At 37.2% G+C, this 22,163-nt stretch overlaps 1 protein-coding gene and 1 long non-coding RNA gene across 2 annotated transcripts in view; one reads left to right on the forward strand and one right to left on the reverse strand.

Annotated features, from left to right (window-relative positions):
- The first annotated feature begins 12,463 nt into the window (after window positions 1-12,463).
- LOC120306050 lies at window positions 12,464-18,611 on the forward strand. The gene is made up of 2 exons (XR_005556163.1): window positions 12,464-12,653; window positions 18,293-18,611. It is a non-coding gene; the product is annotated as an uncharacterized LOC120306050 (long non-coding RNA).
- Window positions 18,612-20,965: 2,354 nt separating this feature from the next.
- KEL (Kell metallo-endopeptidase (Kell blood group)) overlaps window positions 20,966-22,163 on the reverse strand; it is a 40,696-nt gene continuing 39,498 nt past the window's right edge. Inside the window, exon 18 of the mRNA XM_039338663.1 lies at window positions 20,966-22,006. Within this exon, the coding sequence (XP_039194597.1) occupies window positions 21,833-22,006 (174 nt within the window). The 3' untranslated portion in view covers window positions 20,966-21,832. The remainder of the gene's footprint in view (window positions 22,007-22,163) is intronic.

Here is a 22,163-nt window from a genome sequence, read left to right on the forward strand (position 1 = left end):
GGGAAAAGAAGTCTGTGAGATGATGCAAAAGGTTTAAGTCAATAAAAATACCGAAGAAGGCTTTTGAAAAATGGGATCAGAGAATAGTAACCACAATATCAACAATGTCGGTACAGATGTCTGCTTTCATGGATATGTTATGTCCAAAGTATGCTATTGAAAAAATGTCCAATATAGAACAAATTTTACCTGACAAGATGGTATTGAAAGTGGATTTACAACTGACAAACCAAGAGAATGATTTAGAAAAAGATGTTTTACTGGATCTACAAAAGAAAATGGCTGAGATTATAAAATTTAAAAATGAAGTACAAATGACAAACCAAGAGAGTGACCTGGATATTTTTTTTTTTTCCTTCTGGATTTACAAAAGGTGCTTGTTAAAGCCTTGAAGAACTTTGTTCAATGGGACAAAGAAGAAATGAAGAGAAATCAAATCCTACAAAAATATTTGAACAAACTAAAGATTAAGATGGTTAAAATAAAAGGGCAGAATATAATGGTTTATTTATTCAAGATTAAATACGATACATTGCTACTTCTGGCTACCTCTGATCTAAGGGACCTGTCCGTAAAGGAAAAATCATAAGGTAGCAATGAGCAACTTGGACTTGTTGAGTAAAAATGAAATGACCCTACTATTGGTAGGTCCTCACTCTGAGTGAAACACTAAAGTCTGTGCGATGGAATGCAAACATGCTGGTAACTATCATGTAGTCCAGATTTGATATCCCTCTTGGACCCTAAAAGATGAATTCACCCTCTGGGGTCCATGGCATAGATCCATTAAGGATCCTTAAATCAAATGTTATTGCCAGTAAAAAAAAAAAATCCAGTGTGTTAAAACTGGAATTCTTACATTTCCAGGAAGTCTCCTCAATTGAGGAAGAACATGCGTCATTGTGCTACTGCAAGACAGCCTTATAATTACTTCCAAATTTGGCCTTGAAACCACTAGCTATTATTACTATAGTACTTGGAAATTGTGAACTTAAATTCATCAACTATGATTCAAAATAGTCCCATCTATTATTATGAGTAGAAGGTAAGAAATACACACTTATCAGAAGCAGATTGGTTTAACCAACTTTCAGGAGTGTACCTGTAGCAAGTTGTTCTCAATAGAAAACAGGTAAGATCTAGGCATTCAATTTATTGGAAATAAGAATGTTGACTGCCTAGAATGGTCATCCTTTTGGCAAGATCTGGCTGAAAGGGAATAAGAGATGTAACTGATTAAATATAAGGCAACTTTGTCTTAGGTTTCTTGTAAAACTAAAATTTCAAATTATTTTAAATATTCTGTGAATGCTGGATTTTCTCATTTGGGGCAGTATCCTGTGATGTTCCAGAACCCATGTTTTATGGTGGAAGAGCAAGACAATTGCCAATTGGATGAAATAGTCCAGGTGACAAAACCAGAGGTATTGGCAGATATTGAGGCTGGAGATTTGGATGGAGTCTGATAGGGAAGGAGACTGGAACATGAGTGACTACTTTTGTATGTAAACTTTTGTTGTATTTATTCCCAGAGAGGAGTAAGCTTTGTCTTGTAGCAGTAGGTAGCAGGTGTCTGCACAAAAGTATTCATAGGTTGGTCCACTGTAGCAGAAGCTGAAGGTATTGATCATGGTTGTTCTGTAGGTTCTTATGTTTTTTTATATGTAAGATTAATTAGATATTGTATATGTTTACTATGGAGGAGGTATGTTGTGTTTAATAGGTTATTGAAAGTAGTGCAATTATCATTATAATGCATGTTTGCCTGAATTCAAGTCTGCTGTCACAGTAGCTGTTCATTCGTTGGAGAGTAGATTGGCAAGTTCTTTCCTGCAAGCCATTTTATTTCTGAAGAACGCGGTCTTGTTCATTCCTAGGTAGCAGTGCAAAAGAGTTTCTGACCTATTTCTACTCCCTGGTAGGAGAGCATGGAGAAGTTAATTCATCCAAGCTTGAAGCAGGGGCTTTGCCATCCCAAGGTCAGCCTTTCTGGGACAGAAGCCAGTTTCTTATCAGTATCTTTACCACTAAAGATATGCTTGGCAGAGGGCCCAGATTCAAAAGGCAGCAGCAGAAGCTTGTCTGAAAGATAGCCACGTAGTTCCTCATTTTAATCAGCACTGATAGAATTAGGCAAGTGTTAAATATAAAGATTCTACTGGCATCCCTATCACTTGGAAAGACATTCCATTGACTCCATGTCCACCTGGGAAATCTGGATATGTAACAGCAAACTCAAAGAGAGTGCTATTTTCTTAAAAGTATCCTCTTTATGAATATTCAGAATGTTATTGTAAATGGTAAGTATCGGTTGAGTTGATTATATAATATATTGCAAAGTTTTTGAGGTTGCTTCAATATTAGTTCCAAGAGAGGTTCTTTGGTCTGGTAGAGAACTTTTTGAGAAATATCTTAAATCCATAGTAGAGAGTCCCATTTTTCACTGACTTTTAATCCTGTACATATCAGAGAATCAGTATCTGCAGTAATTAAACATTGATTTGCCATTAACACACTCTGACATAGGAGATGTTGCTATTGTTTATTTTTTAGTCCTTATGTTTCCTGTTTTGACAAAGGAGATTCCTGTAGTAAGTAGTATGGTAAACAGTATCCTGACATGTCCTACTTTCTCACAACATCTGCCTGTGCTTCTAGAATTATCTTTCATCATAAGCCACTCAAAGAACTGAAGTGATTGCTTACAGTAAATAAATGTGTAACACTAGTTGGCATGCAATCAAGTTCAGGGACCAGCTCAACAATTCTTAGCTGCTTTAAGGATTTTCTTGGGCTTTTATGCACCAAGCTTCAGCGAGTCCTTATTTCTCATTTCCCATTAAGATTAAGAGAAAGTAGACTTCTGGTTCCGGATCATGGCGTACTCAGTCGGACGGACAGACTCGTCTCTTCGCCAGCTGTTTTCCCTCCGCCGGTAGATTCCTATCAGGTCAAAAAGTCACCCTGGAGGGGCGACCACCATCGAGGAGGCTCTCGTCCAACTGCAGAAGGGAGGCAGCTCCTTCCACAGTCCAAGCTAGCTCCGTAGGGCCAACGGAGAAGATCAGCCAGTAAAATGGCCGATCATCCAGCTGCACCAGCCGAAAGTCAGAGGAACACCTAAGCATAAAGAACCATCATGGTGAATCCGGGTGAGACCCTTCCTTCTCTCTCTTCACCCTAATTACTTTCCTGTAAGAAGCCTTTGAACTACTTCCCTGTTTTAAAAGAGCGGCGTTTGTGTAATTGGGAAAAAGAGCTTGACAAAAGAAATAAATAAAAAGTAGAAATATTTTTATTGACTATTTAATTTTTTTGATACCTTTTTTGGATATCTATGGGTCCTGAAAAAAAAATTCTATCTTAGAACATTATTATTACTCTATTTATTAGGTTGGAGATATCTGTTTTTCTTTTTCTATTTTTTTAATGAGACAAAATTTTATTAACTTGGAAAAAAGATTTTACAGTCCACTGAAGACATCTTGTGGTGAAAATTGTCTTTGCAATTGTATTTCCTTTTGCTATTTGAAAATGAATTTGACCTTCAAATGATAATAAAAGGGAAAAGATAAAGAACTTGAAACAGATGGGTGGTAAATTTGTCTACTAGAAATTTTGGAGGTGGATATTTGTTGTCTCTTACTAAATACAGCCTCCACTAAAAGATTAAAAGACTATTTCACCACTGAAATGGAGGAATCCTACCCACAGCTTGATTATGAACTTATAATGGAAAAAATCTTGGAAGCTACAGCGTGTATGAAATCTTGGAGAAAAATTAAAGATGATATTTCAGAACCACAAACTGATTCACAAATTTTAATGGATCAAACTATAGGCCAAAGAACAATAGAGGAGGAACAGAGTAACCCCAAAGAGGCCTCCACTCAACAACATATACAACCTAAAGAGATGGAGGAATTACACCTACAACACAACTATGAACTTACACCAGGAGAAATCGTGGAAACCATTGAGCAAATCAATTTTACACAACCCCATATACAATCCATGGAGAATTTTGATGATCAAAGAATAACTTTAACTGAGTTACCTGAATTCTTAAAAACAACAGAGACTGACATCCAGACACAAGTCACTGAAAATTGTGATAATGTGGACAATCAACTAGTAATTATAACATGGAATAAAACTGATTATACCATTCAGAGGACACTGGAAGAAAGGGAAAAGAACTTTGACCAGTCTGAAATGTCGACAAATACTTCTGTTCAAATATTGAGGTTTGATGACGCAGAAGCTTTATTATGGAAACCAGTTTGGCACAGAAAGAAAGCTAGAGTTAGATTTTAAAATGTGTTTCAAAATTTTATCCAATGGGTTAAAAAGGCTTTAGAGATTTTGATTGATTTAATAACTAACAGAGTATGTGAATTCTGTAAAAGGATATTTTTTGTAATAATATTTTGTATTAGGTATGATAATTATTCGGAGGGGTAAATTTTATCTAATGGGTTAAAAAGATTTTCTATAGATATAGATTGATTGATAGAGTATATATTTAAAATAGATAGAAATGTATCTTTTGGACTGATATTTTTGTTTGAAGTAAGACAATTATTTTGTAATAGAAGGAGAAAAAGAGGGATCTGTAATAAGAGAAGAAATGGTATTAACAAATGATTTATTAGATTAAGAAATAGATTATATGTGGAAAATATAAGAATGTTATTGTTGGAACAATATATTTATTCTAGATAGAATTATTATGTTAGGGAAAAGGGAAATGAGGGATACCCGAAGTGTTAATAATATGTTTATTTAAGGCTAATTGAAATATGGTAATTGTAAATTAGTAAAGCTTAAAAACAGGACTTGGATTTTTATAACTGAAATGTGATTGATGACTGATTTGATTGATAGAACTTTATTTAGAAATGTATTAATCTGAATATGTAATATTATATGAGGAAATTAGAGAGGAAACTTTTAATGAACTAACCTGAGTTATATATGTATGGTTTTGCTTTTGGATAATTGATACACCCATCACCACTTTGTTTCTTAAGCACTCTGATGTAAAAATTAAAAAAACCAATAAAATTTTTATAAAAGAAAAAAAGAAAAACAAAGTCTGGTTGCCTTTTGAGAAAGCACTTTTGGGATGTTCTACTGAAGAAAAAGAGGGTCTCAGAGTATAAACATCTCAAGGTATCTACACATGCTTGTTATTTGGAGACAGTTTTACATTGTTCATTTTATTGATTGTACATATTGCTCAATGAGTGAAATAAAGTTTCTGTCTGGAAAAAAAAAGATTAAGAGAAAGTAGTCAGATAAAATAAAACACACACACAAATTAATAAAATAAAAGTTGGGAATTAAAAACTGAAATTTAAAGAAATTAGTTGAAAGATAGGGGAGATAAAAGAAATACATATTTGAAAATGTTGGAGTCCAGGGTGACTTAATGATTATGAAAAATCAAAGTATTGAAGAAAGCAACATTTCCCAGAAATCAGAGTCTTACAGAAGAATCTTACTTTTACTGTGAGCTTCTTTATATTTTAATCAGGTTGATCTCTCAACCTCCACTTTCTGCTAATGTTAATGCATTGTATTTTATGCTGTGAGAAGGACTACTGGGGCACTGTTTCCAAGGCATCACTTGTGATAGGCAAGGAAACCATGCGAGGACATGAAGGAGAAATAGTATCCTTCCACTGGGTAAATAAACCATGATTTTCCATACCTGTATTAACATGGTGCTTTCATTCACATTCTAAATAAGTAGGCATACCACATTCAGACTGCAAAATAGCCCTTCCCTGTGACCCTAACATGGCTTATGCTTATGGAAAGACATGAAATACAGCCACTCTAGTTCTTCAGAAGGCCTTTCAGGGTAGAAAAATGTTTGTCAATCCAAATAAATACCTATACATTATAGAACTGAATTTTGTGGGGCTCACAGAACCCATTTGACTTCAAGGGAAACTGCCAATGCGTAAGTTCAGCCACAACCATATCTGATTCCATTCTCTTCTGTTGACTAAAGCAGCCCAGAATATAAAAAGAAAGTATAATTGTTTCAACCTTAATGTACCTTTAAAGCAAATGGCTTTTTATAAAAGTTTATATCTGAATGAAAGTCGGATCACTGTATTTATGAAATTCAGCAATAGTTCAAACTCTGTTGACCATTGTCCTCTTTGCCACCATTGCCCTCTATTCAACCTGACTGACCCTTCTGAGAAATGTAATACTGATACTTCACAATAGTCCTTCAGTGAGGTCCTCTGTGGAGTTCACTTTCCTGAAAATCTTGCTCTGGGAAACCGAAAATTGTTTTGCTGCTGTTACATTCCAAAGATGACAGAACCAAATAGGTAAAGATGATTTGGAAAGTCAGAGGTCAGTTAGTTCTTAACACTGTCAGACCTTTCTACCATATCACACAGCAACATCTTCAAAAGCCCAAGCAAAAGATGTTGAGAAATTAACATTTCATTTATTTATTCATTCATTTGTTGGGATTTATATGGGACTTTTATAACCTATCAAGAAGGATTCTGAGCAGCTTGAATTTCCTTCCCTCAGTAAGAAGATTAAAATGGTAAAATAAAATACTAAAAGAACAAACTAACAAAAGTAAAAACAATCAAACACAAACCACAACCAAAGACAATTTTATCCCCAAAGGAATAATAAATATCCAAGCACAACCCAACATTTACCACATTCAAAGTACTAAATTCTTTCTAAACTTTTCCTAACTATACAAGCAATCCCATTCCATCTTTGTTTTATATATCCTTAATAATAAATAATGTGATCTTCCAACTGAAATTGTCCAATCCCAGTCCATCTCAATTTGTTAGTACCCAAGCTGTCAATCTGTAGTTGTTTCATTTCATCTTTCACTAGGCTGAACTTTCCCATGTTCAGGCTTCTTATGTTCCATGTTCACACTGTAATTCTGTCTTTGCAGATTCTGATTTTCTTTCCCAGTATGGCAACATTAGCAACTAAGCACCTCAAAGGATTTAATCTAACTATATCATAAAACATCATTAATACTCAAGAGATTCCCAGCTCTTCCTCAGTAGCATGGGGAGTGCCATTTGACTTGAGGAGTCCATCATCCAGCACTCTATCGTCAATCATTTTCTATTTTCTATCCAGGTGGTTTTCTTGATAAAAATACAATAGTGGTTTATCACTGCTTTCTTCTGAACTTTTGCTATTGTCAATAAAGTGATCATTTGCCTCCAGTATCTTCCTACATTGCTGCTGTTCAGTATAGTTGCCTATTTGCTTTCGCAGGAGAACTGAGAAGACCTTCACACCTTGAATGATCTCCCTGAGAGTCATGACATACACCCCCAATATTCTTTGCTTATCCCTCCTAGGAACACACACACCACCATGATTAGGGAGCACTGCATGACCTGGGATATGGGGATAATGCGAGTTAACGTCCAAAATAAAAGCAGATTTTTATCCACCACAGAAAGTTACTCTCTGCAGTTTCAGAGACATGTAACAAAATCTCTTAGATTATCTGTTGTTTTTAGTATTACCTAAGTCACAATCAGATATGATATTAGTGTGTTACTGGTAATTATGCTGTGCTCTTTCATAAAAAGATTTCCAAAGCAGTTGAGAATTAAAATGAAGTGGTTAAAACAGCAATCGTAACAGTAATACAGACACAGGATTATCCGGAACAAATATTGAAATCATTTGAAAGAGTAGAAAAGGTAAAAGGAGATGTGTTAATCTATGCAGGCAAAAAATCAGGAGGAATACGTTAGCACCTTTTCTGATTAACCAATTTTATTTAAGGCATGGGCTTTTCTGAGCTGTAGCTCACTTTTTCAGATGCATCCGATGAAATCTAATAACTCTGAATAAAAATGGTGGTCAAAATAGGTGCCATCAAACTCTCTTCATTTAAAAGCATGTTCCAGATTTTTTTTTTAATGTAAAACTGTCCCCCACCCTTTTTTAAATCCAAAAGCATTTTCAGAAACCTGTAGAAAGAGGGAAAACTGGTGTTGTCCTTTCCTATTCATCTTCAGTCAAACTTTCCTTTCCAAACACCATCCCACTTCTTCCCCACCAGTTGCCTTTTTACTCTTAAGGAGATAATTTGTTCACCTTTTCAACAAATAAGAAAAGTGAAATGCTTTCTATTTACTGTATATGTTGTAATTGTGCTGATAATTTCTGTTTTAAACATTGTATACTATTTATCTCATACATTTTCCTGGGGAAATCTAGGAACAAAATATACGCCTTTTACCTTCCCCACAAGAGATCTTTGAAATGAAAGTAACAATTCTGGGGAGATAGTATTTTTCAGGATAATGGCATAGAGAGAAAAAGTTAAATTCCTTCAACGTATATATATCCCATGGTTCCAAGACTGCATACATCTCTCAAGGCTTGCTATTTATATAACAAAAACTGTGCACTTTGGGGATATTAATAGTATCAATACTGCATCTAGCTTGATTGAAGGTCAGAATGCTCAGTGATATATAGATCTCTTCCTCCTTCATTTTTTTCCTACCAAAATAGTTTCTTCAAGATGCTGTTTGTAAATGAACTAGGGAAGTGTTCTCTAACCCTTGCGGCTTGGCGGACCGATAGAGGCAGCACCGGTGGTGGGAGAAGGGATGGTTTTGTGCACATGCATGTGCAACATTTTCACAAATGCAGTTTGGTGCACATATGTATGCATATACTCACCCACCATTTCTAGGGCCCAGTTCTGAACAGGCTGCAGCCCAGCATCAGGCCACAGACTGGGGGTTGGAGATCCCTGAATGAGGGTACCACATTTGGACTGCAAAAATCAAGGAGAACTCTGTATGGTAAAAAAACGTTACCATATCTTTTTTTTTTCAGTTGAAATATGGAAATCCTGTATGAATCTTCGGAATTATTCTACTCAAGAGAGTCTTCCTTCCCTAATCCTAATCCCAACCCACCAGTACAATCCACCAACAACTGGTATTCAGTGGTACTCTCCCAGTACTTTCCTAAGATCCTTCAAAAGTTATGAATATGTTGTTATAGGGCTACTGTGTCTCACAAACACAAAGAGTTTATGATTCTGAATATTAAAATGCACGTTACGAGAATAGAAATTTTATACATCTGCATAGAAGAATTGTTTTGAATTCTGATCATGTACCGCGCCTTATGCATTTTTAAACTTAGAACCATTGGGAGATAAAATTTTTGTCAAGGGTACTCCGCTAAAACCTCTACAGCAGGCATACAGAGCAGAATTATAATTTATAATTTAAAATTCATTGGCTTTTGCTAATTCTCCAGATCCAGCATACTTTCCAAGCTGTAATCACTGTGCCATATCACCATCTGGTGGCCGTGTGGGAGAATAAATACTAATTTAAATAATAATAATAATTGAGCACTGGGAAATTTCCATTACAAATCCTGTTGAAATGAAACATTTAGTTTACACTACAAGCTGTCATTTCTATAGGAACAAACTGGAATTATTGGGGTATGTAAAGCAACAGTGGTTCAGTTAACATGAAAAGCAGAATGATTATGTTTTAAATTATTTATGACTAAAAGGAACACATTCTAAGTTAGGAGAATGCATGTTTTCACTTAGTTGTACAGGTAGTTCTCGATTTATGACCACAATTGAGTCCAAAATTTCTGTTGCTAAGTAAGATATTTGTTAAGTGAGTTTTGCTCCATTTTATGCAATTGATAAGTCAGCAACCCGGTTGTTAAGTGAATCTGGTATCCTCACTGATTTTGCTTATCAGAAGGTCACAAAAGATGATCACATGACCTTGTGACACAGCAACAGTTCATAAATATGAACCAGTTGCCAAGCATTTGAATTTTGATCATGTGGCCATGGGGATGCTGCAAAGGACGTAACTGTGAAAAACGGACATAAGTCACATTTTTCAGTGTTGTTGTAGCTTTGAACAGTCACTAAATGAACTGTTGTAAATCAAGAACTACTTCTATTTACTTAGTTATATTTCCAGATCTTATGTGAACTTACTAACCATACCAGCATACAATTTCACAATGTCAGTCCAAGAAGTGGTAGGGAAGAAAAGTAGGGAAAACACCTGATTTTCTAAGATTACACATTTTAATAACCACATACCTGAAAGAGATTTATTGATACAAAATTTGGCCTAGCCCAGGGGTCCTCAACTGTGGCAACTTTAAGACTTGTGGACTTCAACTCCCAGAATTCCTCAGCCAGCTTTGCAATCTTAAAGTTGCCACAGTTGAGGACCCCTGGACTAGTCAATTAGTTGAGTTTTCTTTTTGGCTAACATACAGGACATCTGCTATAGATTTCTTGTGAAGCTATCAGTCACTCCTGCCCTGAAATCAACTTCCAGAGAAATTTGTGGTAGGAGACTTTCACAGTGCTAGTTCACTTAAAGTAAATTGTAAAATTACCCATATTGCTTTTTGACTCAAGTTCTAATCCTGTAGAAAAAGCACATTCCCATAAGCCACCACATCCAACCCTTCCTGAATTCTGTTGACTCTTATCTGGCTCATTTTATTGTTGATCTTTAGTTGACCCTCTTCTTCTGTAGAGGCTTCAGTAAATCTTCTATGATGCAATCTAATGGATGGTCTTGATTCTTGGCACCTCAAGAGTCCATCTCAATTTTATTATTATCATTCATCGCACAGTCAGCCAGATGTTCAGACTGGATTTGGCATTTTGTCTACCTATCGAGTCCTTACCCAGGACCTGGGATAGGCAGATGTGGATGTTTGATGGTATTACAGGTATCATCGCAGGATGGAAGCAGTTCCTATAAGGCCGCCTTTTGCAATTGACTAATAGCGAATTTATCAATGCCAATGGTGTTCAAGTGGTGCTCCAGTTGTTTTGGGATTGCACCCAAAGAGCCTATTACTATTGGTACTACCCTTGCTTGCTTTTGCCACAGTCTTTCTATTTCTATTTGTAGTTCTTTGTATTTTGTTATCTTCTCCAGTTCTTTCTCTTCTATTCTGCTATCTCCAGGCACTGCCACGTCCACTATCCAGACTTTTTTGTCTTTCTTATCGAAATTGTTAAGTCTGGGGTGTTATGTTGCAAGTGCTTGTCTGTTTGAATTCTGAAGTCCCAGAGCAGTTTAATTTTATCATTTTCTATGACTTTCTCTATTTTATGATCCCACCAGTTTTTGCTTACAGGCAAATGATATTTTTGCAGATCTTCCAATGCACCATTGTTGCTACTTTGTCATGCCGCTGCTTGTAATCAGTCTGTGCAATCTTCTTGCAACAGCTTACCAAGTGGTCCACTGTTTCTTCAGCTTCTTTGCATATGCGGCACTTACTGTCTGTTGCTGTCTTCTCAATTTTGACTTTGTATGCATTTGTCCTTAAGGCTTGGTCTTGTGCAGCCAGAATTAGTCCCTCGGTCTCTTTCTTCAATTTTCCTGCTCTTAGCCATTGCCATGTTTTATTATTATCTGCTTTCCCAGCTATTTTTTTTCATGTATTGGCCATGTAGTGCTTTGTCTTCCCATGCCTCTATTCTGTTCTTCATTTGGTCTTTTTTGTAGGCCAGTTTGGTCTCTCCAGTAGTTAGTAAGCCTTCCTGATATACTAATTTCAGTGCATCTTCATCATTGTTCTTCAGATATTCTTCCAAAGCCATTTTTTCTTCTTCAACCATCTGATGTACTTGTAGCATTCCACGCCCACCTATTTGCCTTGGTAGATAAAGTCTATCAATGTCACTGCGTGGATGAAGGGCGTGATTCATTGTCAGTATTTTTCTGGTCTGCCTATCCATTGCTTTTAGTTCTGCTTGAGTCCAGTCCACTATTCCAGCTGTGTACCTAATGACTGGGATTGCCCAGGTGTTGATTGCCTTTATGGTATTTCCTCCATTGAGTTTGGATGTTAAGATCTTCTTCACTCTCTTGATGTATTCACCTCTAATCTTTTTCTTGACTTCAGTGTGCTTGATGTTGTCAGCTTGAAGGATACCCAAGTATTTGTAGTATTCTTCCTCGTCCAGACTCTTAATGTTATTTTCATGGGGCATCTTGATTCCTTCAGTTTTCACTATTTTTCCTTGTTTTATAGTAAGTGTGGCACATTTGTCCAAGCCAAACTCCATTACAATATCTTGGCTATATATACGGACAGTGTTGAGCATCGATTCTATTTCAGATGATGTTTTTCCATACAGCTTCAGATCATCCATGTAAAGGAGGTGGGATAGTCTAGCAGATGTTTTTGATGTTTGATAACCATGTCCTGATTATTATTATTATTATTATTATTATTATTATTATTATTATTATTATTATTATTCCCTCTTTTTCTTCAGGATCCTACTGTCTGTTGAGATGCAGAAGAGAGTATAAACCAATATGATGTCACAAAAGCCTGGTGATGTCACAGGCCCATTTCAGAAGTGAGAGATCTGATTCAGTCCTTCATTCGCTCAAGGGAGTCATGAGGAGCAGAGCCTCCTATCAAATGGTAAAGGTGGAGAAGGGGTGATCTAATCCCAATGGTGTCCCTGGGGTGTACCATCTGCCTGTTGGCTGTGCTTTTCACAACACATCTCCTTGTCTACTCTGATGGCTTCAGAGCTGCTTTTCAAGCAACCACTAACAAATGGCAGGGAAAAGGTAAGTGATAATGCTAAGAGGTTTGGGAATTACATCCTGAGATAGAAAGTAGAAAAGCATTAGACATCCAAGGGATGATTAAATAAGTTATCCCTACTATTAAGCAGAGGCAGCTATCTCTGGTGGCAGAGGCTATTACAGTGGTACTTCCATACTAGTCATTAATTGGTTCCTGATGGCATGCTGAGTACTAAAAATAACAAGTATCAAACAAACCATGTGACTTAACAAGTGACCCTTTGTTTTGGTTGGAAATTGTAGTGAGTCACGAGGCTGCCGACACCAACAAGTTCCAGTTTGCGATGATATCAGGACAAAATGTTTGTGTCAAAATGCATTCAGTACCAAATTCAATGAATTTTAAAGCAGTCTGAGGTACCACTGTATATTTACCAGAGATACAAGTGCTTCAAAAATTATTCAGAAGCAGTTCCAGCTCAACATACAATTTGACATACAACAGCATGGCCTTAAAAAAAAGGTGTCACTGCTTTAAGAAATCAACTTAAAGGCATTTACTGCTGTAACATTTTTTTTTTCAGGATTGCAAAACAGTCTGAAAAAATGTTGAACTATCTTTAAAAACAGCAGTGAAGTAGAGTGTTCAGAAAAAGGGTGAAATTCATTTTGAGATTAATTGTTAAAGCACATACTGTCCTAATTTTTACTTACAAAAGAGTCAGTCCTGAATTCAAGGTGATCACTCCCCAAAAGAAACATTAAGCAGGAAAAATTATAAACAGGTAAAACTGTGTAGTCCCATCATCCCAAAACTGTGTAGTCCCACCTTGCCAATCCAGAGTCTACCATTCCAGCTGAAATGGTCCCTAAATGTTTTCCTTTCGTCAGTAAGTGCCATACATGTATATATCTGCCCCATACTGTATATCTTCCAGAATATATGGTCATATATGTATATATCTGCCAGAATCCAATCAGGCAGAGCCAAGAAAGTAAACAGGTTAACAATCAAGCACTGATTAAAATCAGATGCTTGTAAAATGAGATATACCCATCTGCATAGCAACCAGTTTTTTCTTACACCAAACCATTTTAACAGAGGAAAACATAAAAATATAATTTCAGCAGAGCTTGGTACTAGAGAAAGGGTTAAATTCGTCAGGCAAATAGCAACAACTCCTTCCCAAGTAATAGCTAATGGATGCCTGTGAACAGGGAGAACTATACCTCTTCCCCATTCCTTTGTTTTCCAGCAGGGGTTCCCAACCTTGGCAACTTTAAGACTTGTGGACTTCAACTCCCAGAATTCCTCAGCCAGCAAAGCTGGCTGAGGAATTCTGGGAGTTGAAGTCCACAAGTCTTAAAGTTGCCAAGGTTGAGAACCCCTGCAATTTTGTCTCCTAGCAGGGGTCCCCAACCCCTTGAGCCTTTCAGAACCAGGCTGCACAATTGATGGGCGAGCACGTGCTCACACATCCTCTCTTGTGCAAGTAGCACGCGAGCAAGGGTGTGTGCACGCACTCCATTTGCATGAATGGCAGATGTGCATGCCTGCTGCTCAGGCAAATGGAGCTGTGTGCATGTTTGCCCACCACTCGTGCAGAACAAACCCCTCCCCCCCCCACCAGTTTGCAAAGCCAGAAAGGTTGGGGAACTCTGTCCTATGATAATCTGTGAATGTGTGATGACCCTCAATTAAAAGGCAATTATTGGATGAAAAACTATTAGTGTATGGATAGCACCTCTTCTTCAGCTATTTCTCTCAGGTTGGCTCAGCGATTTTCTGCTGTGTTTTTCACAAGGTTTCCCCCATTAAACTAGCTGCTACATTCAGTTTTGACCAAGAATCTGTCAACCTTGTGAGATAATCCAGATAAGAAGCACATTCAGGAATATTAGGTGTGGCTTTATTGCAGGGGTCTTCAAACTTGGCCCTTTATGACTTGTGGACTTCAACTCCCAGAATTCCTCAGCCAGCGTAAAGACCCTGCTTTATTGCAAGGTTACATTAACAGAAACTTGCAAGTCTAAAAGTACATCTCTCACACCTGTCCTTTACAGTCCAAGGACCTAGGAATGGTCTTTTCTGAGATGTTTGCCATGTCCCCATCCTTCCGAGGGTTCAGCTGTCTCTTATCTAATCATAAGTGACTTCCACATACCATTACAGACTCTATCTCTTACTGCTATGGCAGTAATATACTATATCAGGAGCACAGGGGTGCGAATACAATGCTTCTCCTGCAGGAGCCAAATGCCTTGAGCCAGCCTGGTTATTGCTTAATTAATAGTTATTTTTATTATTAAAGACAAGCCCACATGAATTACAAGCTTCATCTCCAAGCCTAGGGACAAAATAGAATTGGAGAACTTCCAGGGACAGAAAGTATCAGAAAGTAGAGTTTCAACATTGTAGAAGGTGATTAAGGATAAGCATTAATTTTTCCACTTCCTCCTTTTCTCATTGGAATAGAAAACACTGATTTAAATTTAAATGATAGGGAACTTAAAATGGGGTTTCCTATTCCAATGTGAATGAAATCTACTTGTAGATCCTCACCGTGTTATTTAATACAACTGACAAACATCTGAGGTTTAGTTTCCATGCAATTTGTGTCAACAGAAGTAGCTAAGCAGAAAAGTGCTAGGTTCTGTACACATTATCGGTTGCAACAAATGATGTGGCTGAAAATTGTGGGAAGGTAGAAGTTCCCTAAGCAAACAAGCTTAGTAAGAATATAAAAGACTTAAAAAGAAATAGATCTAGTAATTAGGATTTCTTGAAGATTAACTTCATTATTCCAAAAGATGGTTCCATTTATGATACATTTATGATATATACAGATGTTATCATTGTTCCTAAGTTCAGCAAATAATACCCCCTTCTTCCTTAATTGAAAGATCACTGACATTCAGTCGGTGATGTCTTCTTATGAATGATGCCAAATGATAGTGTATCTCAGGTTTGTCCCTGCTGCTATTAACAAGCAGTCACTTCGGGAAATGGATCAGGATGGATGCAAATTGAAATCAAGCCTGCATATGCTACTTTTCCAATCCACTGCTTGATGTGTGCTCTTGTTAAAGAGTGCAGCTGATTTACTACATTACAGGCATCCTACTTGTACCTTATATGCATCAACCAGAGGAGTCTTTTAAGGGCTGTGTTGTGAATTGGTCATGATCTCCACCTGCACAGTCAATAGCAGTAGCTATCTTACAAAGGGTCATGGTAAAGATCCTTTCAAAATGATGTCTAAAAGGTAGATGGCCAATTGGACTGCTAGGACAGGAGTAGATAAGCTGGCACTGCCAGAGAAGGGGGCATATTTGGCAGCACAATGTAAGGCGCACTAGAAGCCAGGTTGGTGTTTCCCTTTATTGCACAGAGCAATGAGGAAGCATTCCTTGTTAATGGGAAGTCTGCAACCCGTTTTTATACACTTAAAGAGAAAAAATAAGTCCTTCTTTCCCCTTCACCCCCAAAATTTAAATTATTGTCAAGAAAATTAGACAGGAGATTGATTAATTGATGGATTAGATACGTATAGGATAGATTAATATTTTATTTTAATTAAGGGATATTAGTGGAAGAAGAATTAAATAAGATTTATGATAAAATTAAGGAACTAGAATATATTTGGAAGGGATACCCGAATTGATAATGTTTGTACTTAAAGTTAATTTGATTATGGTAGTGTAAATTTCTAAAGCTTTAAAAACAGGTATAGGTTGAATAAATTTAAGCCAGAATTGGACTATTTTAAATAAACTATGTTACCTAAGGGAAAAAGAGAGGGAATACTAGATGTATTGATTGAATTATGTATATATGTTTTGTCTTTGGATGTTTGACTACCCTAACACCACGGTGTGTCTTGAGCACTTTGTTTTAAAAACCAAAAAATCAATAAAATTTCTTCTAAAAAAAAAAAGAAAATTAGACAGGGAGAAAAGAAACATATTCTTATTATGGTTCTCCATTTAGGGGGGTCATTTGTATATACTGCGTTGCTATTAATGAGGCATCCATTCAATTGCATATTTTCATACGCAGCTAATCTTGCCCCAATTAGATACACATAACTGGGCATGACTATAAATAGATTGTGCAGAAACTCTATACAGCAAACAACTTGCAGCTTCTCATATCACCATTATGTTTTAACAACCATAATGTCTTCCTTGATTGTACAACATAGTCCTCCCCTAAAAGAAGAGGAGATATTTTGGCTACAAATTGGCACTATTAGCAGATCTATGTTATTTTAGATAATTTGCAAAATTATGTTTCCATAATAGGCTTATATTACATCTTTTGATGCTTTTCCTCACTGCAGTGTCCTGAAAATAATGAAAGACATCAAATCAGGCTACTGTGGATTGTTTGCCAGTTTTGGTAAATTTGATCAGTTTCTATCAGTCACTTCTCCTCCCCCCTCAGTGCAGTACAGGGGAAGAGAGAGTGCCCTAGCTGGGTAGAAAGAGATTGTCCTAGCTGGGCACATAGCAGAATCTGACTATCTTCTCCAGGGCTGTGACTTCCCACCTGATTCATGATCTATTACTTTAAATGCCCAAATCAGGAGGAGCAAGCAAAGTTCTGAAGATCCACCCTATTTCTACCATAGTGCCCTGATTACTGGAAGCTTTTCCTGCTGGCTGGTGATGTGCTGAAGGAAAAGGACAACAAAGCCAGAGGAGAAACCCAATCACTTTGCTTAAAGCAAGTAGGATACTTGCCAGTTTAGGATAATATCAGTTGGCAATTACTTTGAACAGAGGTAACAAAGGCAAGATAAAGATTGACAATAGGAATCGTATGCTGGCATTCTTTTGTATCAGCTCAATGAGCTATGCATATCAAATTCATTTAATATTGATTAAAGGCTCACATCAGAATCTTTCTTCCCAAAGGCTGGTAGGAAAACAGCCAGAGGTGCTGGCATAAATGATATTTTCTAGTTTATTATAGAGGTAGTCCTCGACTCATAACCACAATTGTGCCCAAAATTTCTGTCGCTAGACAAGATAGCTGTGAAGTGAGTTTTGCCCCATTTTACAACTTTTCTTGCCACTGTCATTAAGTGAACCGCTGCAGTTGTTAAGTTAGTAACACGGTTGTTAAGTGAGTCTGGCTTCCCCATTGACTTTGTTTGTTAGAAGGTCACGAAAGGTCATCGCATAACCTCAGGACACTGCAACCATCATAAAAACATGGCAGTTTCGAGCATCTGAGTTTTGATCACATGACTGGGGGATGCCGCAATGGTCTAAAATGTGAAAAACAGTCATAAATCACTTTTGAGTGACTTCAAATGGTCACTCAATGGTTGTAAGTCGAGGACTACCTGTAGTAAGATTAAGATGATAATCAGCCATAATAAAAGTTCTCCTGAAATCAATAAAGCTCATAGCAATTAAGTCCTGTGCTTCTTTTGATTTCCTTCAAACATTTCCACTTATTTAACCATCTCATAAAAACATTCAGGAGAGCTCTGTGAGGAGGTAGTCAGGCTAAAAACTACAACAGACCGACTGACTCGGGAGAAACAAAGGGCAAAATGGGCACTTAGGGTGAGGGAAAGAATGAAAGTCACAGAAAAGAGACGGTTGATTCCTGATTTGTATTTAAGGTGAGGGAAAGATGGAAGAAACATTTGTGGCTTCATCAACAGGGGAAGGCATGGAGGTGATCAACATGGCTGAGAGTGAGGACTCCCAACAGCTTGGGAATACAGCAATGAAGGACATCTTGCTGGACGTGGTCATCTCTCTGAACACTGCCAGTGTCGTGCTCTTTTTTTTATGCGTGACATAGAGCCAGAGGTCTTAGCAATGGTAATGGATGAAGACAACCTGAACATCTACTTCTGCTTCATGATTGCCTACTAAGCTGTGACCATCACTCGGACCCAGGGACCTCAGTACCAACTAGGCATGTCTCCACACCATGGCCCCTGAAAGGAGCAATAAACCTTTTAATCAAAGTTTGTAGAATGTGTTCTAAGCCAGAAATATGAATTCTGATCCTCACTGTTTTGCCCATTCTTAGATGTCCGTTTAGATCTTCTTGGATCTAAACATTTTAAGTAAACAGATAATCCCTCTATAATTTTTCTTCCTAGTCTCCAACATACTGTGAATAGAAAAACTCTCTATATCAGAGAGTTAAAAAAAAAAACACCAATCTGGATATTTCCTCAATATCTTAGTTTTCTATGCATAATTCCTTTTCATAAGAGGATCTCAGTCATTCCTTCTTTAATCTGAAATGGTGCATAGTCACCCTATGTTAAGCTGTTCTCAACAAAAAACATAGGAGCCCTTGTTTTGCAAACCTGAAAAATGGCTTGGTTTTATTTTTAGAATTATGGGGATTCCTTCTTACCAGTTGCAGACAACTGGAGAGGTTTGCCTTTGAATGACCCAGCAAGGTTGCAAGATATTTAATCTTCTCCTGGGCTTCACCTCCCAGCTAATTATCTATCAGCCTACCAGCAGGCACGGGTTCCTCCCTTTGTAAGGTTTTGAATCACCAGCAGTGCCCTGTCTGAATTCTAACCATTTAAGGTCAGCTGTATGGAGAAGATGAGCAGCATCAGAGGGGTAGGTTTCACAGGCATTATGCTATGGAGAGAAAAAAACTGATCCTTTCTGCAGTGAGACCTCTAAGTGCCATTTTTAAAGTGTGTTGTCAGGCAGGAGAGATCTATGAACTGCAACTGCACATTTAATGTAACATTGTGCAAGCATTTTTAACATACCACAGAGGCAACATTTTTTTACAGGTTGTTGCTGCTTCCTATGCTTACTCTCATCTTAATCCTTAGGAGCACCAAATGAACCTTAGAGAAATTGTGATCTTCTTCACAGGGTGCTCTGATTCTTGCTATACTTCATGGCACCATTGGGGGACAGGACCCAGACTTGTTTTTCTACCTTGTTACGTGGTAAATACATGTAAGATTCTGAACTTAGCTTTAAATGCAAATGATCTCCCAACATTTGCTCTTCTGTTGCTTTAGTTATTTCTCTGTTTTCTCTGAAAAATGTAATGCCTGTTGTACCGATTGGCAAAACTGTTTTTTTTTTTTTACATTGTGCTGTACTGCTCTTAGACCTCAATAAAGAGAAAAGATATTGTGCCATTCGAAACGACATACAGATTATGTCAATTTAATTGTGATTCAGTTTTGTGCCTTTAAAAGTACACATTGGTCTGTTCAGTTAAACTGGAAGAAAACTTTTCAGTGCTCAGGCTTGAACAGTCAAATTCAATAAGGAGAAACATTCACATTTTCTATGATTGGGTGGGGAATGATCCAATCACCTAAAATTTTAACAATTGTTCGATGGAACTCACATGCTTCTCTCTGGACAATAATACCACTGAGTTGCAAAGAGAAGTGCATGACACTTCTGGCTAATTAATTAGCTTTCAAGAACCATCTTGACATAAATTTCATTTTTAAAAAAAATAATAATCTTGTTGATAGAAAATCAGTAAAGAGTGGATCAGCTGTGACATTTAAGGAGTTGTGCTAGAACAAAGGATGGTCAAACATCTATGCTTTTAGGGGCTACACTCATCTGAAGAATGGCACATCAGTGACTAATTTACACAGCCTGTTCTTGAAAATAGCCCCATCTTAGTGTGAAAAGCCAAAGAGACAAGCTACTTCATTTTTGGCGCTTTGTTCCATTCTGTCTCTGTTAGGCTCTACTTCTGTTGCAGCAGACACAACAAATCCCTTTGCTACTTTCAACTGTCGTTGCCTCTGCTCCTACGCATCTACACTGATTTTGTCATTTCTAGTCCACAAGGATGGTCTTCGTAGTAGTATGTACAGATCTGAACTTAACTTCTTAAATAGGACTTGAGTTGGAAGAATGAGCAAAAAATTCTTAAAAGATGGCCATGAAAAACACATTAGAAGTTGCCATACTCCTTTTCTCAGAAAAGGTAGCAATCAACAGCATCAGTATGAAATATCTATGATATTTTTTAAGTGATGAAAAGTTAGTAGATCTTCAATGGGCCACATATGTTTGCATCAGAGTGTTTAGCCTAAGTGGTTAAGCCAGACATGCCAAACTTGTGACGTCGTCTGACGTCGCGCAACGTATGGGGACTTTTTCCCCATTGCCGGCGATGGGGTGGGCGCAGTTTTGGTGTGACGCATCTGGCCTGCGGGCCGGCATTTTGACATGCCTTGGATAAGCTATTACTTGGTCACTTCAGTGTTTGGCCTCCAAGTGAAAGAAAACAATATTTTTTTGTGGCTGCAGGCAGATAAAGCAAATATCAAGATTATATTATGTAATATAAATAATAAAATAAAATAACCGGTAATCAATATATACATTTATTTAAGATTAATTCAGGTAAAAAAAGCATAACTTACAGCATGGAATGAAGCATCAACGGATTGATAAACTATGGTTTTCTACCTGGGAATCAGAATTAGAAATTGTAATCTAAAATCATAATTAGAAGTGGCTTTTGCAATCTAGGAAGTGTACAACCTATATTGTGATATGATTCCTGAACAAAAACATAGCTGTGCTTATTGCTTTGTCTTTAGGGGCTATATCATGAAGATAAAAAACAAGTTATGATTTTTACTTATGGTTATTTGGGGACCATTTATAATACGCTATTATGGTGATAGCTATATTCTCCGTACAAAAAGTTCTTGAATTAATAGGAGATTATTGTGTAAAGGAGCAAGAATGATTTTTTTTCTTGCACAATTATGTTTCTTTAATTTTGCATGGCAAGTCAGCCATTAACTTCATTCTGAATTGATTCAACCCAAACACAAATTTCTCACATTGATCATGGATTGAATTTTAACTGACATGAATACTTTAGTTAGTGGATATTGAATCTTCCAGTTTCTCATCTCAGAGCTTCAAGTTTTGCTTCTCCAGTCTTTCTTTTGTCTGTTTACAAAATGCTTTTTACAAAATGTGTTTTAAAAGTAGTAGAGAAGTTCCACAGTGCAGGATGTTCCCTTCTTTTCCATCTTGATAAATGCATGGAAACTTCTTTCGCACTGACAACTGGAGAGTAAGGGAAGAAGCACCTGTGTCATGAAGAAATGGAATATAGCCTTGCAACAAGTACAATCAACATACTGAGCCATGACTTTATAGCCCCAGTTTCTGTTTCTTCTGCATTAGCTCTCCCATGTGCTCTTGAGAATGTCTCATCAGATGTGGCACTTAAGAGCTGGATTCATTGGCGACTCACTTGGACATTGGAAATGTCTAGAGAAATCCTGGCTGTTGCTTAAAGAACCAAGCACACGAAGAGGAGAGGGACTGTGAGGATCCCTGTGTAAGAAGGCTTGCAGGCTCTCAAGGCTCTGGCGCCCACACATGGCCTGTGGAAAACAATGCAAGGTTGGAGAAGAAGGTTAGCAAAGCAAACAAAATAACTGCACCCTAGTACAAATATTGAGAGAAAAAGTCATTCATGTTGGAGAACTTTTGAGAATAGAGAAAAGGTATGCAAAGAAAAAAATGACATATACAAGTAGT

Source organism: Crotalus tigris, unplaced genomic scaffold (assembly GCF_016545835.1).
Source record: "Crotalus tigris isolate CLP2741 ecotype Arizona unplaced genomic scaffold, ASM1654583v1 scf7180000017716.2861928, whole genome shotgun sequence".
NCBI classification, from domain to species: Eukaryota; Metazoa; Chordata; class Lepidosauria; order Squamata; family Viperidae; genus Crotalus; species Crotalus tigris.